This window comes from Canis lupus, chromosome 2 (assembly GCF_003254725.2).
Source record: "Canis lupus dingo isolate Sandy chromosome 2, ASM325472v2, whole genome shotgun sequence".
Lineage (NCBI taxonomy): Eukaryota > Metazoa > Chordata > Mammalia > Carnivora > Canidae > Canis > Canis lupus.
In genome coordinates, this window is record NC_064244.1 from 41,640,345 (window position 1) to 41,657,428 (window position 17,084).

Below are 17,084 nucleotides of genomic sequence, written 5' to 3' on the forward strand. Positions count from 1 at the left end.
TTAGATGTGACATAAGCACCACAGGAATAAAGAACCAGATGGGGCCAACTGCCAGGGCCTGCAGTGGGAAAACTGGAAGAGAAAGCTCAAGAGGTTGGGGCGTTACCCCTTTTCCCTTTTATTTTTGGTGTTAGGAAAAGGAAGGTGGACGTCCTGGGCTTGAGGTACCCGCAGAGAGGAAAATCGAGGGCATCCCCAGATCAAAGACCCCCCACCCAAGACCCTAGAGAGAAGCGGCTCACACCAGCCGCATACCGCCCAGGCCCAACGGGCCGCCGCGCCAACTAGAGAGCGGGTCTGACTCAGGGAACGCGCGGCTGGAGGTGGGCGGGGCGACGCCGACTGTCCGAGCGCTGATTGGCTGGTGGCGCTCGTCGCCTGGTGCCATTTGTTGCTGAAGCCGCGCACCTGACGCAGTCCCGGCGTCCCGCACGTGCAGCCGTTTAAGCGGCGTCGGCGCCTGTGAGGACCCCGGGAGAACAGGCGGCGGAGAGGTGAGTGGCCTGGCCCCTCTCTTCGCAGCGCGGGCCTTGACCTGCCGGTGTGGGCTCCCCGGCGGCGGCGGTTTGGCCCAGAGAACAGATGGGGCAGGCGAGGCTAGGCCGTCCTTTGGGGCTTTCCCCTCTCTACCTGTGTAGGTCGTAAAGCCCGGCGGACGCCCGGAGGGCTCAAGGCCCGTGGAGGAGACGAAGGAGCGTTTTTGCGCAGCCCCTGTGAGGCCTTTTCTCTGAACAGGAACGGTGGTAGTGTGATTTATGTGCCCACGCCCCGCGGAGAAACTGGTTGTCCATTGTTGGGAGGCCGTGGGCCGCCTAGCCCGTGTCCCCTCTCCTGCCTCGGCCTCAGCTCCCACTCTCTCAACAAACTATCAAAGATTCCAAATCAAACATCTTTACCTTTGAAGGGAGGTGCGGGAAGAGAGTAACTTTGGGTAGTGGTTGAAAATTTTCCCTTACCCTTAATATCCAAGAAGCTGCTTGGGGACCCTTGGAAGGAGAGGATAAATTCAATGGATAGGTTTTGGGGGGAAAATCCTAGACATCAGTAGGGACATGGTGATTGCTAGAATGATCAATTAAGTTGTTCAACTCATTTTTAAAGGAAAAAAAAAAGATATAAGGTAAGAAAACTTCCCTCTTTTTGAAAACGCTTTTGGGGAAGACCAGTTATTTCAGTAGTTTCAGGAGGTGTATGTGACATTATGATAGTTTATGCTTTGAGATCTAGGATTCTGATCTAACAGAGGCCAAATGTGTCTGTCTGTTGTTTGCTTCTCCTTTTTTTTTTTTTAGATAAAAACAACTGGAAGCCACCATGGGAGATGAAGATTGGGAAGCAGAAATAATCAAACCTCATATGCCTTCGTATGTTCCTGTATTTGAGAAGGTAGTAACATTGAAAGTTTGTGGTTATTAAATGCTACAGATTTTATCAAAGTTGAAAATCACTGTGGTGGAAAAGTTAAAAATTACAGTCTGTTTCAGTATGCTGTGCCTACCTCCATCTATCTGATTGTTATTAACTATCTTAAGGGCTGTGAGAAAGAGGCACTCTGGGCTTCAAATGGAATAAAATCGGTAATTTGATAATTAGAATAAATGTAATACTATTACATACTTACTGTGGGTGGAAGCAGGCTGGTACAAATGTGGTTGGATATGTCTGAGAGACACATATTAAAAATTGAAAATACTGTTTGGTTTTGGGTGATGTTTTGAATTCTTAAAATTGCTTTAATACATCTTATCTCAAGATGAACATGGTAGGCTTATCAGTGCTCTGCTTTTGAAACGTGCGAATAATCAGATCTTTTTCCTTAGTGGTGTCAGATCTTTTTCCTTAGTGGCATTTGGAGAATTACATTGTAATTCAAAAGAAGAGGCCTTGGAGTTGGTTTTTGGCTTTCGGTTCTGACTTGAAAATGGACTTAAACACACACACACACACACATATTTAGAAGTTAATATATTTTAAGGGATTTTTTTTTTTTTGTGTGTGTGTTAACCTACTTGAAATTTCTCCAAAAGTTGACTTTCTTTTCTTTTAGAATTTTTTTAAAGATTTATTTATTTATTAGAGACAGAGAAGAGAGAGAGCCAGAGACACAGACACAGGCAGAGGGAGAGAGCAGGCTCCATGTAGGGAGCCCAACATGGGACTCAATCCAGGGTCTCCAGGATAAGGCCCTGGGCTGAAGGCGATGCCAAACCGCTGAGCCACCGGGGCTGCCCAATTCTTTTAGAGTTTCTTTTTTTTTTTTTTTTAATTGGAGTTCAATTTGCCAACATATAGCATAACACCCAGTGCTCATTCCGTCAAGTGCCCCCCCCTCAGTGCCTGTCACCCAACCCCCCCAACCCCCCTTCACCCACCTCCCTTTCCACTACCCCTTGTTCATTTCCCAGAGTTAGGTGTCTCTCCTGTTTTTTCACCCTCACTGATGTTTTCACTCATTTTCTCTTCTTGCCCCTTTATTCCCTTTCACTAATTTTTATATTACCCAAATGGATGAGACCATATAATGTTTGTCCTTCTCCAGTTGACTTATTTCAGCCTAATACCCTCCAGTTCCATCCACGTCGAAGCAAATGGTGTTTTTTTTGTCATTTCTAATAGCTGAGTAATATTCTTTTAGAATTTCTTGTTTGCATTTATGTTGGTCCATTTTGTTACTTCAGATGATATCTTGGAAGTTCTTATATCACACAAAAATATAAAATATGTAGTCCTTTATTTGTTTTAGTTGGATTTGATATGTATGTAAAGTTTATTTCAAAATACAAGATGATAATATGAATTTATCATTTTTTTTGGAACTGACATCTTTCATGTGTTACTTTTTTTATACTCCTTTATCATAAAAATTTCATTACAACATTGGGAAAAGAAGAGAAATATTGCTTAACAGTCTTGCTTATTAGTACACTTTTGTAAATTTTTAATAGATTTTCTTCTTTTTTCTCCAATGGTAGTACATAAAAGTGTTTTTGATTGCAGCTTTTCATTCTTCAGCACTAACTATTCTGTATTACTCCTAATTTCCTAGAAGTAATTTCTTGCTGTTGCATAATATGTCATGGAATGGATCTACCATAATATAATTGATTTCTGTTGGTGGAAATTTAAGATGTTAGCTTTTCACTGTAATGTCAAGAATATCTACAGTTTTTTTTTTTTTTAAGATTTTATTTATTTATCTGACAGCACAAGCAGGGGGAGTGACAGGCAGAGGCAGAGGGAGAGGGAGAAGCAGACTCCCCACTGAGCAAGGGACTTGACTCAGGGCTTGATTCCAGGATCCTGGGATCATAACTGAGCTGAAGGCAGATGCCTGACTGAGCCACCCAGGCATCCCTACAGTTTATATTTTGATTTAATTTGGGAGTATTTTTTTTCAAAAATGGAATTACATGGTCAAAAGGCATTTTATGGTCCTTTTTACCCCTGGTTCTCAATAGACTCATTTTATTACAAAGTTTAATTCACAGATAAAGATTTTTCAGTTGAACTTTAATAGTTACCTAATTTTTATTTCTTCTTGGTCTGAGATTTTTATCTTCATTAAGTTTTCTTCAAATAGTACACTAGACTGTAGCATGTTGTGTATATTTATTGCATAGGATGTCTGAAATTGGGGATGGTTGACTGTGAGAGCTTTCATATTTACTTTTCTTGAAATATTTTTGCTATTTAGTAACAAACCTTGTTTCTTAGAATTTAGGAATTCTAAATTGAGGATACCTTATGATTCCTAATACATATTTATGTGGGGCCAATTTGTAAATTTTTTGCATCGTCTGCAAATAAGTTTAGAATTAAGATTCTTCGTGCTGGTTGTGCAATTAGTTATCTGACCCTGTTGACTTGAAGGAACATAGTGCAATAAATGACTGTGTGCCTTGGTTGAAAAAAAAAGTGCAGAAAATGAGGATGAATACATGATATGTATGTGTGGGAGAGATGAGGTCTTTTGTTCAGCCTAGTTTCTTTTAAAGGCACTTCTTTGGTTAGCTGTTCTGAATTTCTGTTTCAAGAGACAGCCTGACTTTTGTTTTTTAAAATTTGTCCTGGCTCTGCAGCTGTCTTGGATTGATACTATCTTTAAAAATATCTGATCATCCTGAATATTTTTCAGGATCTTTTTTTTTTGAAATTTAATATTTACCCATGCTTATATAATTATGAACTAATATGCTGAGTTTCTGATAGCTGTTGGAACTTCCTAAATATAGGCTTTTGAAGTTGGTATACCACCTGGGTGTCAAACAGTGAAAGATGTGAGGTTAAGAAAAATTTGATTATCTAGTAATTATGTAGTCCAGACATCTCGGTTGTTAGGCATTTGCATATTGCATATAAGCTTGTTGGGATGAGTATTGGAGTGGATGAGTATGGTGAATGTAACAAGTTAGTGGGTTTGCTTACTAGCTGTGTAATGAATGCTTCTTGTTAGATGACCATGGGAGTAAGTCTCCATATTGATTGCTTCTGTCTCATCCTTTTGCCTTTTGGTAGCACATTTCAGAACACAAATACTCTTGTGGTTAAAGTGGACATAGCTTGAGATAATTGGTTCATACACAATAACAATTTTTAAGTAGGCCCCACACCAAATGTGGAGCTCAGCACAGGGCTTGGGCTCATGACTCTGAGATCAAAACCTGAGCTGAAATCAAGAGTCAGATGCTTGGAGGAGGGCGGGGGTGGTGGGGATGTGGTGGGTGGGGGTGAATGGGTGACAGGCACTGAGGGGAGGGCACTTGATGGGATGAGCACTGGGTGTTATTCTGTATGTTGGCAAATTGAACACCAATAAAAAATAAATTTATTATTAAAAAGAGTCAGATGCTTAACTGCCTGAGCCACCCAGGCATCCCCACAGTAATAATTTTAATAAGCAGTGCTAGCAACGTTTATAATTGTCTAGATAAGAAAATAAAGTTTGGGACTTCTCTGTTCACATTCATAGTATGATTCTGAAGTAACAGGAAGAAATGTGGCCCTTGGACATCATTGAGTTGGCAGCCTCCAGAAGTTGAAATGCTACAGCCTGTAGAAGATTATGAGCAATTTCTGCTTATAATCATCACTGGGATGTGGGAGGATACTGTGTCCCTTATTAGAAAGCAGGGAAATTCTTATATGCTAAATACGTGCAACTTGTGGAAGCCAGTTAAAATGGTTCCAAATAAAAGCCCAGATGGCAAGCTTGGAGGAAAGAGCTGTGACATCTTTGAAATCGAAATAATAGAGTTGAGGATACAGTGCTAAAAAAAAGGTATGAGAAGGTGGAGAGAAGGCTAAAGAGATGGCAGAGATGTTGATGGACCAGGTCTGGAAGAGAGAAAAGTGAATCCTTTTGAAGATCAACAGTTTACAGCCAGTGGATTCTAGTCAACTGATAGATATTGTGTGATGCCAGAGAGAAGGTGAAACCTAGAGAGTTTTTTGCTTTCTTTTTTTTCCCTCTGTACTTTGTCCTTATTGCACTAGGTTTCTCTCGTAGTATAGGATAGATGATTTCACTATGAGTTTTGATTGTTAAATTTCTTTTTGAAATAACTTTTATTTGGAAGATGCTGTCATGTACAGAAATTAGGGCCTAGATTGTATGCTTTTGCAGCAGTCACATTGGTTCCTGGCTTTGGTTGTTATTTCTAAATTTTGAGGTGCTTTGCTCTTTCTTGTGATATGCTGGCTAGCTCTCTTGAACTTTGGGTATGTGTGTGATACATGAGACTCAAAGTTGGAGTTGTCGAGCCATGCAATTGCTGACGTAGCTGCAGGAATTTAGAAGATGTCTCCATGTAGCAATTGCTGAAGAAAGAGAAGTAAAGGACCAGACTTTAACTGAGGATATGAATGTGGCTGATCTGGCTAGAACTGATCAATCAGAAGAAGGGATAGAGGATAATATTGTTTGTATTTTGGAACTTTAATTTCTACATTAGACCAAAGGAAGTGACATTGTTTGAAATTTAAATTTTATGCAGCACACTATCTGATATAAGCTGTCAGTCAGTTTATTTGGACAACCTATCTCAGCTATATGTGGCATGGAACCTAGAATAGGAAGTGAGATCTTGGTATTCTGTATAAATTGATACAATACTCTGATGCATTTCAGGAGATTCTGGGTATAAAAATGAAAGGGCAGCCTGGGTGGCTCAGCGGTTTAGCGCTGCCTTCAGCCCAGGGCGTGATCCTGGGGACCTGGGATGGAGTCCCACGTCGGGCTCCCCGCATGGAGCCTGCTTCTCCCTCTGCCTGTGTCTCTGCCTCTCTCTCTGTGTCTCTCATGAATAAATAAATACAATCTTAAAATAAAATGAAAGAGATATTTGTTAAGGACTTAAAGGGGCTGGGGAAAAAAACATGGAGCTGTCTGCATTAGACTCGAAGGGGCTGGGGAAAGAAAACAGGAAACTATCTGCATTGGACCCCTATTGGACAGGGAGGAGGCATCTTCAGGGTTCATAAACTGTCCAGCTAGAAGTTCATTTGAATAGCAGATCTGACAAGTTTTTGAGGTCAAAACCTTAATACAGTAAAATGAGAAAAACAAAAACAAACTTCCCATGTTGATAGAGGAATTCATTTGCTTAAAAAAACAAAAGACCTGAAAAGAAATTGTGATATTCCAGAATTGAAAATATTAAGAGTACATACAAGGTCAAAAGAAATGTGCTCGCCAAAATGCAAATGGATTATTTGCAGCTGCATATGGGAACTCTTAAGTGTAAAAACATTTTGAAATTTCTAAATTGGCTTATTTGGATAGTTAAAGAGGTTATAAATGGTTTACACCCAAATGTTCTACAAGTAAGCAAATGACAAGATCTATGAATCATCCAGTGAATTTTTATTGAGGCCTATTAGGTACTGGGGATAGTGATGAACATGATAGATAAAATACAGCAAGGTATTAGTTTGCCAAGGCCAGAAGTTAGCAATCTAGGCGTCATCAGGGCTGTCTTCCTTCTCGAGGCTCTAGGAGAGAATCCATGCCTCCTCCAGCATTCTGGTAGCTATAGCATTCTTTGTCTTTTGGCTGCAACTGTCTCTGCTCTGTCTTCCTGTGGCTGCCATGTGTGTCTTTTTTTTTTTTTTTTTTGCCTCGCATAAGGACCTTTGTGGTGACATTTAGGGCCTACACAGGTGATCCAGAGTAATCTCCTCATTTCAGAATCCTTAATTATATTCGCAACAACTCTTTTCCAATAAGGCAACATTTGCAAGTTCCAGAGTTTATTACTTAATATATTTAGGTGGCCGTATATCAGCCTACTATAGGTAGTATGCCTAAAGTACAGTGAGATAAGACAAGAGTGGTGAAAGATGAAGTCACAGAGGGAAAGGGGAGAGAAAAGGGAGAGAAGACTGAAGATAGTTGTGGACTTAGAGTTAATAGGACGGGTTTGATTGGATATGGGGAGTGAAAGTAATCAAAGATGATAGCTAGAGTTTTAAGTTTTATTTATTGATGTTATTGAAGTATACTTGAAACACAATGTAACATTAGTTTCAGGTGTACAACAGTGATTTGACAAGCCTGTATGTTATGGTGTGCTCATGCTAGTATAGCTACCATCTGTAACCATCCAGTGGTATTATAATGCTATTCACTGTATTCCCTATACTGTAGGGAAACAACCACAGGTTGTTTAAGCAACTAGATGGTTGGTGGTGCCATCTGCTGAAATGGAGAATCTGTTTAAGATCTACAAGCTTGGGAGGGGTCAAAACAAAGAATGTTTATTTAGTTTGTTGTGTTCAACTTGAGATGCCTATGAAAACATGTAAGATACCAGTCAGTAGGTTATAGGACTTTATTGCCTAGAAGAGGGATCAGGACTATAGATATAAATTTGATAATTATCTGTATATTAATGGATTTAAAGCTTTGAGATTGGGTAAAGTTGCATGGTGTAAAACAGACTTAGAGGGCTTTATTCTGAGTATTCTCGATTTCAGTACCTTAAAGGAAAAAAAATGGGATATAAGAAAGAAGAGGCAGCAACTGTAGACATTTTGTTTCAAGAGGAGCAGAGAAGTGGTGCAGTAGCAGAAAGGAATATGAAATTAATTTAGTTTTAAGGAAATGAAAAAGGTTAAGAATTTTTAATGTATTTTTTAAGATTTTATTTATTCATTCATGAGAGACAGAGAGGCAGAGACATACGCAGTGGGAGAAGCAGTCTCCTTTGTACGAAGCCTGAAGCAGGACTCAGTCCCCGGACTCTGAGATCACAACCTGAGTCACCTAGGCACCTCTGCCCTGAATTTTTTATGTTTTACTTCAGAATTTGCCTTGGAATTTTAAAATTCAGTGTATGTGGGATATTAAATTCCACAACTTGAAAATCATCTAATACTAATAGTTTTTAAATTCTTGAATGCTACAGTGTCTCATTACCTTTATTAGCTTTATAGCACTGAAATCAGCCTTTTTTTGGATTTTCTTTATCCAATAATACTTTGGCCACTAGAAAAGAAAAAAAAAGTCTTCAGAATTTCACTTTAAAGAAGAATAATTCTTCTCCTCCTCCTCCTCCTTCTTCTTTTAAAAGATTTTTTTAAATTTATTTTGAGAGAGAGAACACAAGCAGGGGAGAGGCAGAGGGAGAAGCAGACTCCTCACTGAGTAGGGAGCCTGATGTGGGGCTCGATCCCAGGACCCCAGAATCGTGACTTGAGCCGAAGGCAGATGCTTCACCAACTGAGCTACCCAGGCACCCCTGAAGTGCTCTTAATTGTTTTAATGTCTGTGGTAATGATAAATTGGAACTTTTAGCTGTAGTAATTATCAAAAGCTCAGGGCATTTCAAGGATGGTATATTGCCTTTCTGTTCTTAATAACTCAGAAAATAATTAAATGACTCTTGAGCTTTATAAAAGTAGTTTTTAAAATCACTTAGTGTCTTTTGTTAAATTTTAGGAAGTATTACTAATGCACTCCCTCTAGCTTTCGTTTTATTTAAAGTAATTCGTTTGAAGGAATGTTGTGACTATTCTAATGTAGTCAGTTAACTAAGATATCATCTGTAAGTTTTAGGTCACCTTTCTTTTTAAATTATGAAATTCTGCTTTTCATGTACAGGAATTTGAGAGCTCTCTTCTCTGAGTTATTTCCTAAGTAGAGGAAGATTATGGAAGGGGAAATTAAGGGAGTCGGTTAACAATAATAAGGACACCCTGGGAGTTCCAAGTGAGAAAAAATTACTCAAGTTTTCATTTACAGAGATGCCCTGAGAAATGTTGGAAGATTCCTAGATTAATTTGACATTTAGCTGTTCATTTAATAACAAAAGTTGGATTTTCTGAGCCCATCAAAAATGCAGATATACCACTGCAAATGTAATACATACGCATTAATAACGAATGCATATTTTTGAGACCAAGGTAGGGAAAATGGGACAGTCAGTGTTTGAGAGCATCAGTGACAGTCTTCAACTGTTGCTGTGACAACTTTGATTAAAATTAACTATGAATAGGGATGCCTGGGTGGCTCAGCGGTTGCATGTCTGTCTTGGGCTCAGGGTATGATCCTGGAGTTCTGGGATCGAGTCCCACTCAGGATCCTTGCATGGAGTCTGCTTCTCCCTCTGCCTATATCTTTGCCTCTCTCTTTCTCTCATGAATAAATAAATAAAATCTTAAAAAAAATAATTATGAATATTCTGTAGCTGACATGAGCCACTTCTTTGTACTACTTGCAATGTACATTTATAGGATATTGTTTTTAGTGCATCAGTGATGTTAGTCTTTATTTTAGAGTGAGTTCCTTTTTACAAATTGTGAACACATTTGTTTCCCTTAATATGAGCATAACTGAAGTTATAACAATAAAATCCTGTAGTACTTTTATGCAGAAACTGTTATCTATTACTCTCCTTTTGTGTTCTATTTTATACAGTATTGATGAGTATATTGTAAAATACTGAACTTTTGAAAATATACTGTATATTGGTAGGCATTGATTTATTCATGTGTTACTTTGGTCAGATTTTATTTATGTAATAATAGTTCTTAATTATAACTGGGTGCCTGGGTGGCTCAGTCAGTTAAATGTGTGCCTTCGGCTCAGGTCATGATCCCCAGGGTCCTAGAACTATGCCCCACATTGGGCTCCCTGCTTGGCAGCATGCTTCTCCTCCCTCTGCTGTTCCTTGCTTGTGCTTGCTCATTCGTTCTCTCTGTCAAATAAATAAATACAATAAAAAATAGTACTTAATTATACTTTTCAAGTATATGGATGGGTAAACTTTTAAGTCTAATGTCTGCAGATTCTTTCCATAAAGGGCTAGATAGTAAATATTTTAGACTTTGTGGGCTTAATTATTCTCTGTTGCAACTTGACTGTTGTGGTGGGAAAGCTGCCATAGACATATCTAGATGAATGAGGGTAGCTTTGTTCCAGTAAAACGTTATTTACAAAAACTGGTGGCCCACCAGGTTTGGCTCATGGCTGCAGTTTGCTGATCACTGTTTTAAGTGATATATAAATATGCTATGCATTCAGTGTTAAAGTGAAGAGGTTTTAAAGTAATAAAGGAACGAATGATCCAGAAAATCTTTGAATCTGCTATTGTTTTGTTTGGAACAAAGCCTGGTTGTTAAAATTTTCTGGTATTTGTGATGACACATTTTTATTTTCAAAGTAGAAAATGAGTCTTTTCTTCCCTCTTACAGGATAGGTATTCTTCTGGAGCAAATGGAGACACTTTTAACAGGACTACAGCTTCATCATCGGGTATGTGTTAAAGGAAAAAGTTATAACCCTTTTTAGGTTAAGGGCTTCATCTAGTGAATGAAGGGCAGACTAGTAGACATCTTGTAGAGTGTTAAATTTCTGTGAGAATTTATTGTTTGGATGTCTTAGGATGAGGGCCACTTCTAGATAGAGGAAAGGAAAGAAGAGAGGTGTAATGCTATATTATTTGATTTTGTGGGTTTCCCGTAGAACCTTTGCCCAACCTGGAAGTTGCATATTTGGCTTTCAGGCTGCTAGAGAATTGTCAGGGTTCCTGACATAAGGGAGTAGGAGATAGAATTGTAAGACTGTTGTTTGTTTTTTACAGTGTAAATATTAACACTACTGTACAAGCAGTGGACCAAATAAGAAATCAAATGGCAAATCAAAATATGTCTCAAAACAAAAGAAAAAGAGGGATGCTTGGGTGCCTCAGTGGTTAAGCATCTGGCTTTGGCTCAGGTTGTGATCCTGGGGTGCTAGGAATGAGTCCTGCATCAGGCTCCCCATAGGGAGCCTGCTTCTCCCTCTGCTTATGTCTCTACTTCTCTGTGTCTCTCATGAATACATAAATAAAATCTTAAAAAAAAAACCAATGAAATATTCCAAAACCTATGGGGTGAAGGAAAAGCAGATATGAGAGTGAAATTTATGCTGTAAATGCTTGCATTAGAGAAAAAGTTCAGGGAACCTGGGTGACTCAGTTAGTTATATGTCCAGCTCTTGATTTGGGCTCAGGTCATGATCTCAGGGTTGTGAGATCAGGCCCTGCAAATCATGAAGCCTGCTTGAGATTTGTCCCCTATCCCCATGCTTTCTCTTTCATAAATAAATAAATAAAATCTTTTAAAAAAGAAAAAATTTAAATAAACATTACATTACAAAGAACTAGAAAAAAGAAGAAACTGAAGTTTAGTAGAGGAAGGAAATAACAAAGAAAATCAGAAATAAGTAAAATAGAGACCAGGGTAAACAATAATATAATGTTGAAAGTAATGATCAGTTTTAAAAAAAGGAAAGAAATTGGCAATGTTTAGCTATGCTGTTAACAAAGAAAACTACTCAAAAATCAAAATGAGAACTATAACAGATAACCACAGAAATATGTAGTGTGATAACCGATTACTATATAAACAGTTAAATACTAACAAATCAGATAAGTTGGTAAACAAAACAGATAACTCTTAAAAACCACACAAGTTACCACGATTGAATCATGAAACTTGAATCCAAGAAATAGGAGATCTTCTTAGACCAGTAAGAAGAATTAAAGTTAGGAATCAGAAATCTCCCAGCCCAGAAAAGCCCAAGACCACATGGTTTCCTTGGTGAATTCTAGCATTGAAAAAAAAGTTAGTGATACTCTTTATCGAAATTTTACAAATCATGAAATAGAGGGAGTGTATTCAGAATCATTCCATGAAGCCAGTATTACCCTGATGCCAAAGCAAGATAAAAACAATACAAGAACAAAAAAGTCTAGTCTGTCTTATATAAGTATTGCTACTCTGACTTTGTTTTGACATTCATTTGTGTGGTAAATGTTTCTACATCCCTTCACTTTCAATCTGTACGTGTCTTTAGGTCTAAAATGGATCTCTTATAGGCTATAAGATTGTTGAAGCAAGTTGCAGTAGTGGTAACATGTTAGGATAATAATTGTCCTGGTCTAACTAATCTGCTCTAACATCAGGATATCATGAGTTTCTTTGGGATCTGAAAATTAATTTAGGAAAGGTCATAGAAGAATAAGAGAAACAAGTCAAGGTAAGGGAGCCACTGTTTTTTTCCCCTACCACTTATTTCTAGCTAGGTTGCCTAAATATTTCATAGAGTAGATGCAGATGAAGGGCACAAGTGATAGGACTTAGGTTAGGAAAAACTCATGGCGGTAGTCTTTGATTTTTGTTGAAATCCAAAGCTGGCTGAAGTGCTATTTCTGATGTATCTTTTTCAGTTATTGTGGTAAAATACATGTAACATAAAGTTTACCACTTTCACTATTTTTAAAAAGATTTTATTTATCTTAAAGCAAGAGAGTGAGAGAGAGCAAGCAAGCATGAGAGGGGCAGAATGAAAGGGAGAAGCAGTTTGAGGGCTCTGTCCCAGGATCCTGGGATCATGACCTAAGCCAAAGGCAGATAGTTAACTGACTGAGCCACCCAGACACCCCTCACCATTTTTTTTTAAAGGTTGATTGATTGATTGTTTGATTTATGAGAGAGAGAGAGAGAGGCAGAGACAGAGACAAGCAGAGGGAGAAGCAGGCTCCATGCAGGAGCCGATGTGGGACTCAATCCCGGGTCTCCAGGATCACACCCTGGGCTGAAGGTGGTGCTAAACCGCTGAGCTACCTGGGCTGCCCTCCTCCTCACCATTTTTAAGTGTACATTTCAGTGGCATTGATAAGTACATTCACATTGCCATGCAGCCGTCACCACCACCCACCTCTCGAACTTTTTCATGTTCCTAAACTGAAACTTCATTCTCGCTAAACAGTAACTCCCCTGTCCCTTTTCTCCTCAGTTCCTGACAACCGGTGTGGTACTTCCTGTGCCATTTCAGTTACTATGAATTTACTGAGTCTCTGAATTTGTGTAACTATCACTTTTAAGTTTTGCTGTAGTACAAGAGAGAGGGACTAATGGCACCAGATAGTTTCATTGTTTATTTCTTCAAAAGTTAGTGGAAGAGGTAAAACATTTTATAGTCAAGGTAGCTGCCTGGTCACTGAGGCCTGTTCTAAAGTGAAAAAAATGTGGAAAGATAGTTTCTAAAATGTAAAGGAGAATATGAGAGAGAGTTCATCGGGGTAAAGCAAATTTAATTCCCCTGTTCATCTTCAGTTCAGAGTAATTATCTTGATAGAAGTTAAGTTTAGAAGAGATGCTTTTGCTATTGTCAAGATCCATTTATCTTTCATAAACATTTAAATGCAGCGATTTAACATAGAATATTCAGATTATGAAAACTTGATTAAACTGCTGCCTGCTAAAACCCCAGCAGAAGACTAACTTTGCTTCCATCCTATGAATCACATGCATTCATGTGTACTTGAAATATACAAAAAAGTTGAATAGGTAAAACTAATCTGTGTCTATTTGGATAAATTACTTTGTAATCAGGAGAAACCTTGTTCTTTGAATTGTTGAAAGCTAGTTTTTGTAAAGGAAATAAAATTTACATCTATAGTATATCAAAGCAGAACATTGTTTTGTGGTGAAATCTTCAAGAAGCTAGATTGAAATAGCCACCAACCAAAAACAAGGACTTCTTTTAGCATGTGATCTCTGAATGTTTAGGCAAAGGAAATGAAATTAGGGGGCAGCCCTGGTGGCTTAGTGGTTTAATGCCCCCTTCAGCCCAGGGTGTGCTCCTGGAGACCCGGGATCGAGTCCCATGTCGGGCTACCTGCATGGAGCCTGCTTCTCCCTCTGCCTGTGTCTCTGGCTCTCTCTCTCTGTGTCTCTCATGAATAAACAAAATATTTTTTAAAAATGTAATTAGGTAATGGAATATGTTGTTCAGAGGAAGGTAAGCAGACAATTTACAGGTACTTTTGTAGCTCTTTTTAAATTAAAAAATTTTTTTTCATAGAAATAGCCTTTCTAAATTGCAGAAATGCTTATCAGGCTAATGAATATATCTAAGCCAATACCAAAATATGCATTTTAAAGAAAAAACAACTTAAGTTGCAGAGACAAAAAGAAAGAAAATGATTTGAAACTTTGGGCCCTGAATTAAGCCCCCATTGGTAGTATGTTGTTGAGTCTGATGTTTTAATCTTTGCATATATTCCCACATACATAATTATATTGCAGTGGCATATTATATACATGTTTTGCTTTTTTATTGAAATACTGTTGACATACAGTGTTTCATTAGTTTCATGTATGCAGTAGAGTGATTCCACAAGTTTATACGTTATACTGTGCTCACAAATACAGCTACCATCTGTCACCATATAATGCTATTACAGTACCATTGACTATATTCCTTCTGTTCTACCTTTTATATCTGTGATTTATGCATTCCGTAACTGGAAATCAATTACATCTGTAATAATCTTACTTCTAACTAAGGTCGCAGTTTGAAGTTGCAGAAAGGACATGAATTTTGGAGAGACATTGTTCTGGATTCTCCTTCGATTTCCAGTGCTCCATGTGTCTGTCTCTGCACAAAATAATACTGTACTAATTCTTTGGGCTTATAATAAGTTTTATTATCTGCTAGGGCAATTCCCCTTTCATTCTTTTTTCAGAATCATATTTTTGACCTTTATTTTTCCAAGTGAAATTTAGCATCTGTTTAAAGTCACAAAAATCTTACATTTTCATAAAACTGCAGTAAATTTATATATTTTGGAAGAAAAGTATCTTTATTGTGCTTAGTCTTTCCATCTATGGGCCTCATTGTCTCCTGTTTATTTATAATTTCTCCATAAAGATGTTAAATATCTTTTAATATTTAATTCTAGGAATTATGTTTTCTTGGTTGAGAATGCTATTTCAAAATTAACCTCATTATTTAGTAATGAGTAAAAATGCTCAATATGAAAGTTTGTTATTAAAAAAGACATAATAAATGACCATTCCCTCTAAACCTCAATTACAACAAAACATTAAATATTCCAATAATGCGTACTCTGCTTAGGTTCTTATATCCTGTTCTGTTCCTTCCAACCTGTCTTCATTCCTTTCTTAACACAAACTGTAACACTTTAGTGTCTGAATTATATTTAGGCCTTTGCCAGACATTTCAACCAAAGTCTTAAATCTTTTAAAACACTTGTTCTGAGTTCAGTAACTGTGATGTAAAATTGACTGAGCTATAATACCCATCACAGGCACCAGACCAATTTCTCTCCTTTCCCTTTTCCACGCCTGCCACCTCTGGGCACCCCTGGCCCAGGCTAGGCCCACCTGCTGACAAGTTGGCCTGATCCACACTTGATTTGTTCAGGAGTGCAGCCACCAGCTCTCTCCAGGGTACAGATCCTACACTTGGGGTCTAGCATGGCCCCCAGACTCTGTTCCACCTATTCTCTGTGTCCAGAGAGGGCCCTTGATGGGTGTCTGCCATGCTGGAGCCCTGAAGACCCACCTTAAGCCCTGAATCTGGGTGTCTGCTTGGGGAGCCTTTCTTACCAGAGCAATAAGAGCGCTGTCCAGCCCAAACCCGGCCTAGTCTGTCTTTTTTATGGGTGGCTTTCTTCAAAAGCGTGGTTATACTTGGGTGCCTTTTTGTATTTGAGTGAAACATTAAAAATGCTGATGAGAAATCAACTTTGTGTGCATAGTCACAGCTTGTTGACTGATTGGCTCTATTGTGGAGTATTTGGGCCCGGGCCAGGCCGTCTTGTTGGGCAGAGCTGTTTCCCTAGAGAGGAATCCAGCCAGTGTATATCTAGAGGATTTAAGTTTTTTGAACTGGTTTCTGTGTCATTTTTCTATTATGTTCTTTCTTCCTCCTTCATTGTATTGCATGGATCTTGTACTGCCTTTGCTGATTTTTTTCATTACCCGTTTTTGAATGATTTGAATTATTCCTAGACCAGCTATTTATGTGAGGCAGTGTCAGGGGCTTCTCATTCTGTTTTTTTCCCAAAGGAACTATTTGTGTGTGTGTGTGTGTGTGTGTGTGTGTGTGTGTTTTAAGATTTTATTTATTTATTCATGAGAGACACAGAGAAAGAGGCAGAGACATAGGCAGAGGGAGAAGCAGGCTCCATCCAGGAAGCCCGATGTGGGACTCGATCCCGGGACTCCAGATCATGCCCTGGGCTGAAGGCAGGTGCTCAACTGCTGAGCCACCCAGGCGTCCCTATGTGTGTGTTTTAAAACATGTTTTGTGGGACACCTGGGTGGCTCAGCGGTTGAGCATCAGCCTTTAGCTCAGGGCGTGATCCTAGTCCCGGATTGAGTCCTGCATTGGGCTCCCTGTGAGGAGCCTGCTTCTCTCTCTGCCTGTGTCTCTCTCTGTGTGTGTCTCTCATGAATAAATAAATAAAATCTTTAAAAAAAATATTTTGTGTACCAGTTTTTTCTGTGTGCACATATATTTTTAACTTAGAAAAATGTAACAGATAAATATCTCATTCTCATCCACCCACTGCTACCTTTAAGATCTGTTTCTAATTGATAATTGACATCGTTATTTATTACTAGTGCAAGGTATCTCATACACTGTATCATGAAGTTTTATTTACCCTTATACTACCATGATGGACACTAAGAAGACCTCCTATTACCTTCCACTACCACAAGGAAGAACATTTCTGTATATACCCTTTCATAGGCTGGAGTGTTTTTGGGTAATGGGCTCAGGAAAG

General features: G+C 38.7%; 1 protein-coding gene across 4 annotated transcripts in view; it reads left to right on the forward strand.

Moving 5' to 3' along the window:
- The first annotated feature begins 360 nt into the window (after positions 1 to 360).
- DDX4 (DEAD-box helicase 4) overlaps positions 361 to 17,084 on the forward strand; it is an 83,144-nt gene continuing 66,420 nt past the window's right edge. For 3 of the 4 annotated variants that reach the window (XM_025448173.3, XM_025448174.3, XM_025448177.3), the window contains exons 1-3: positions 361 to 494; positions 1,293 to 1,386; positions 10,693 to 10,753. In XM_025448173.3, coding sequence (XP_025303958.1) covers positions 1,315 to 1,386; positions 10,693 to 10,753 — 133 coding nt within the window. In that variant the 5' untranslated portion in view covers positions 361 to 494; positions 1,293 to 1,314. The remainder of the gene's footprint in view (positions 495 to 1,292; positions 1,387 to 10,692; positions 10,754 to 17,084) is intronic. The other variant, XM_025448175.3, reaches the window with a different exon arrangement.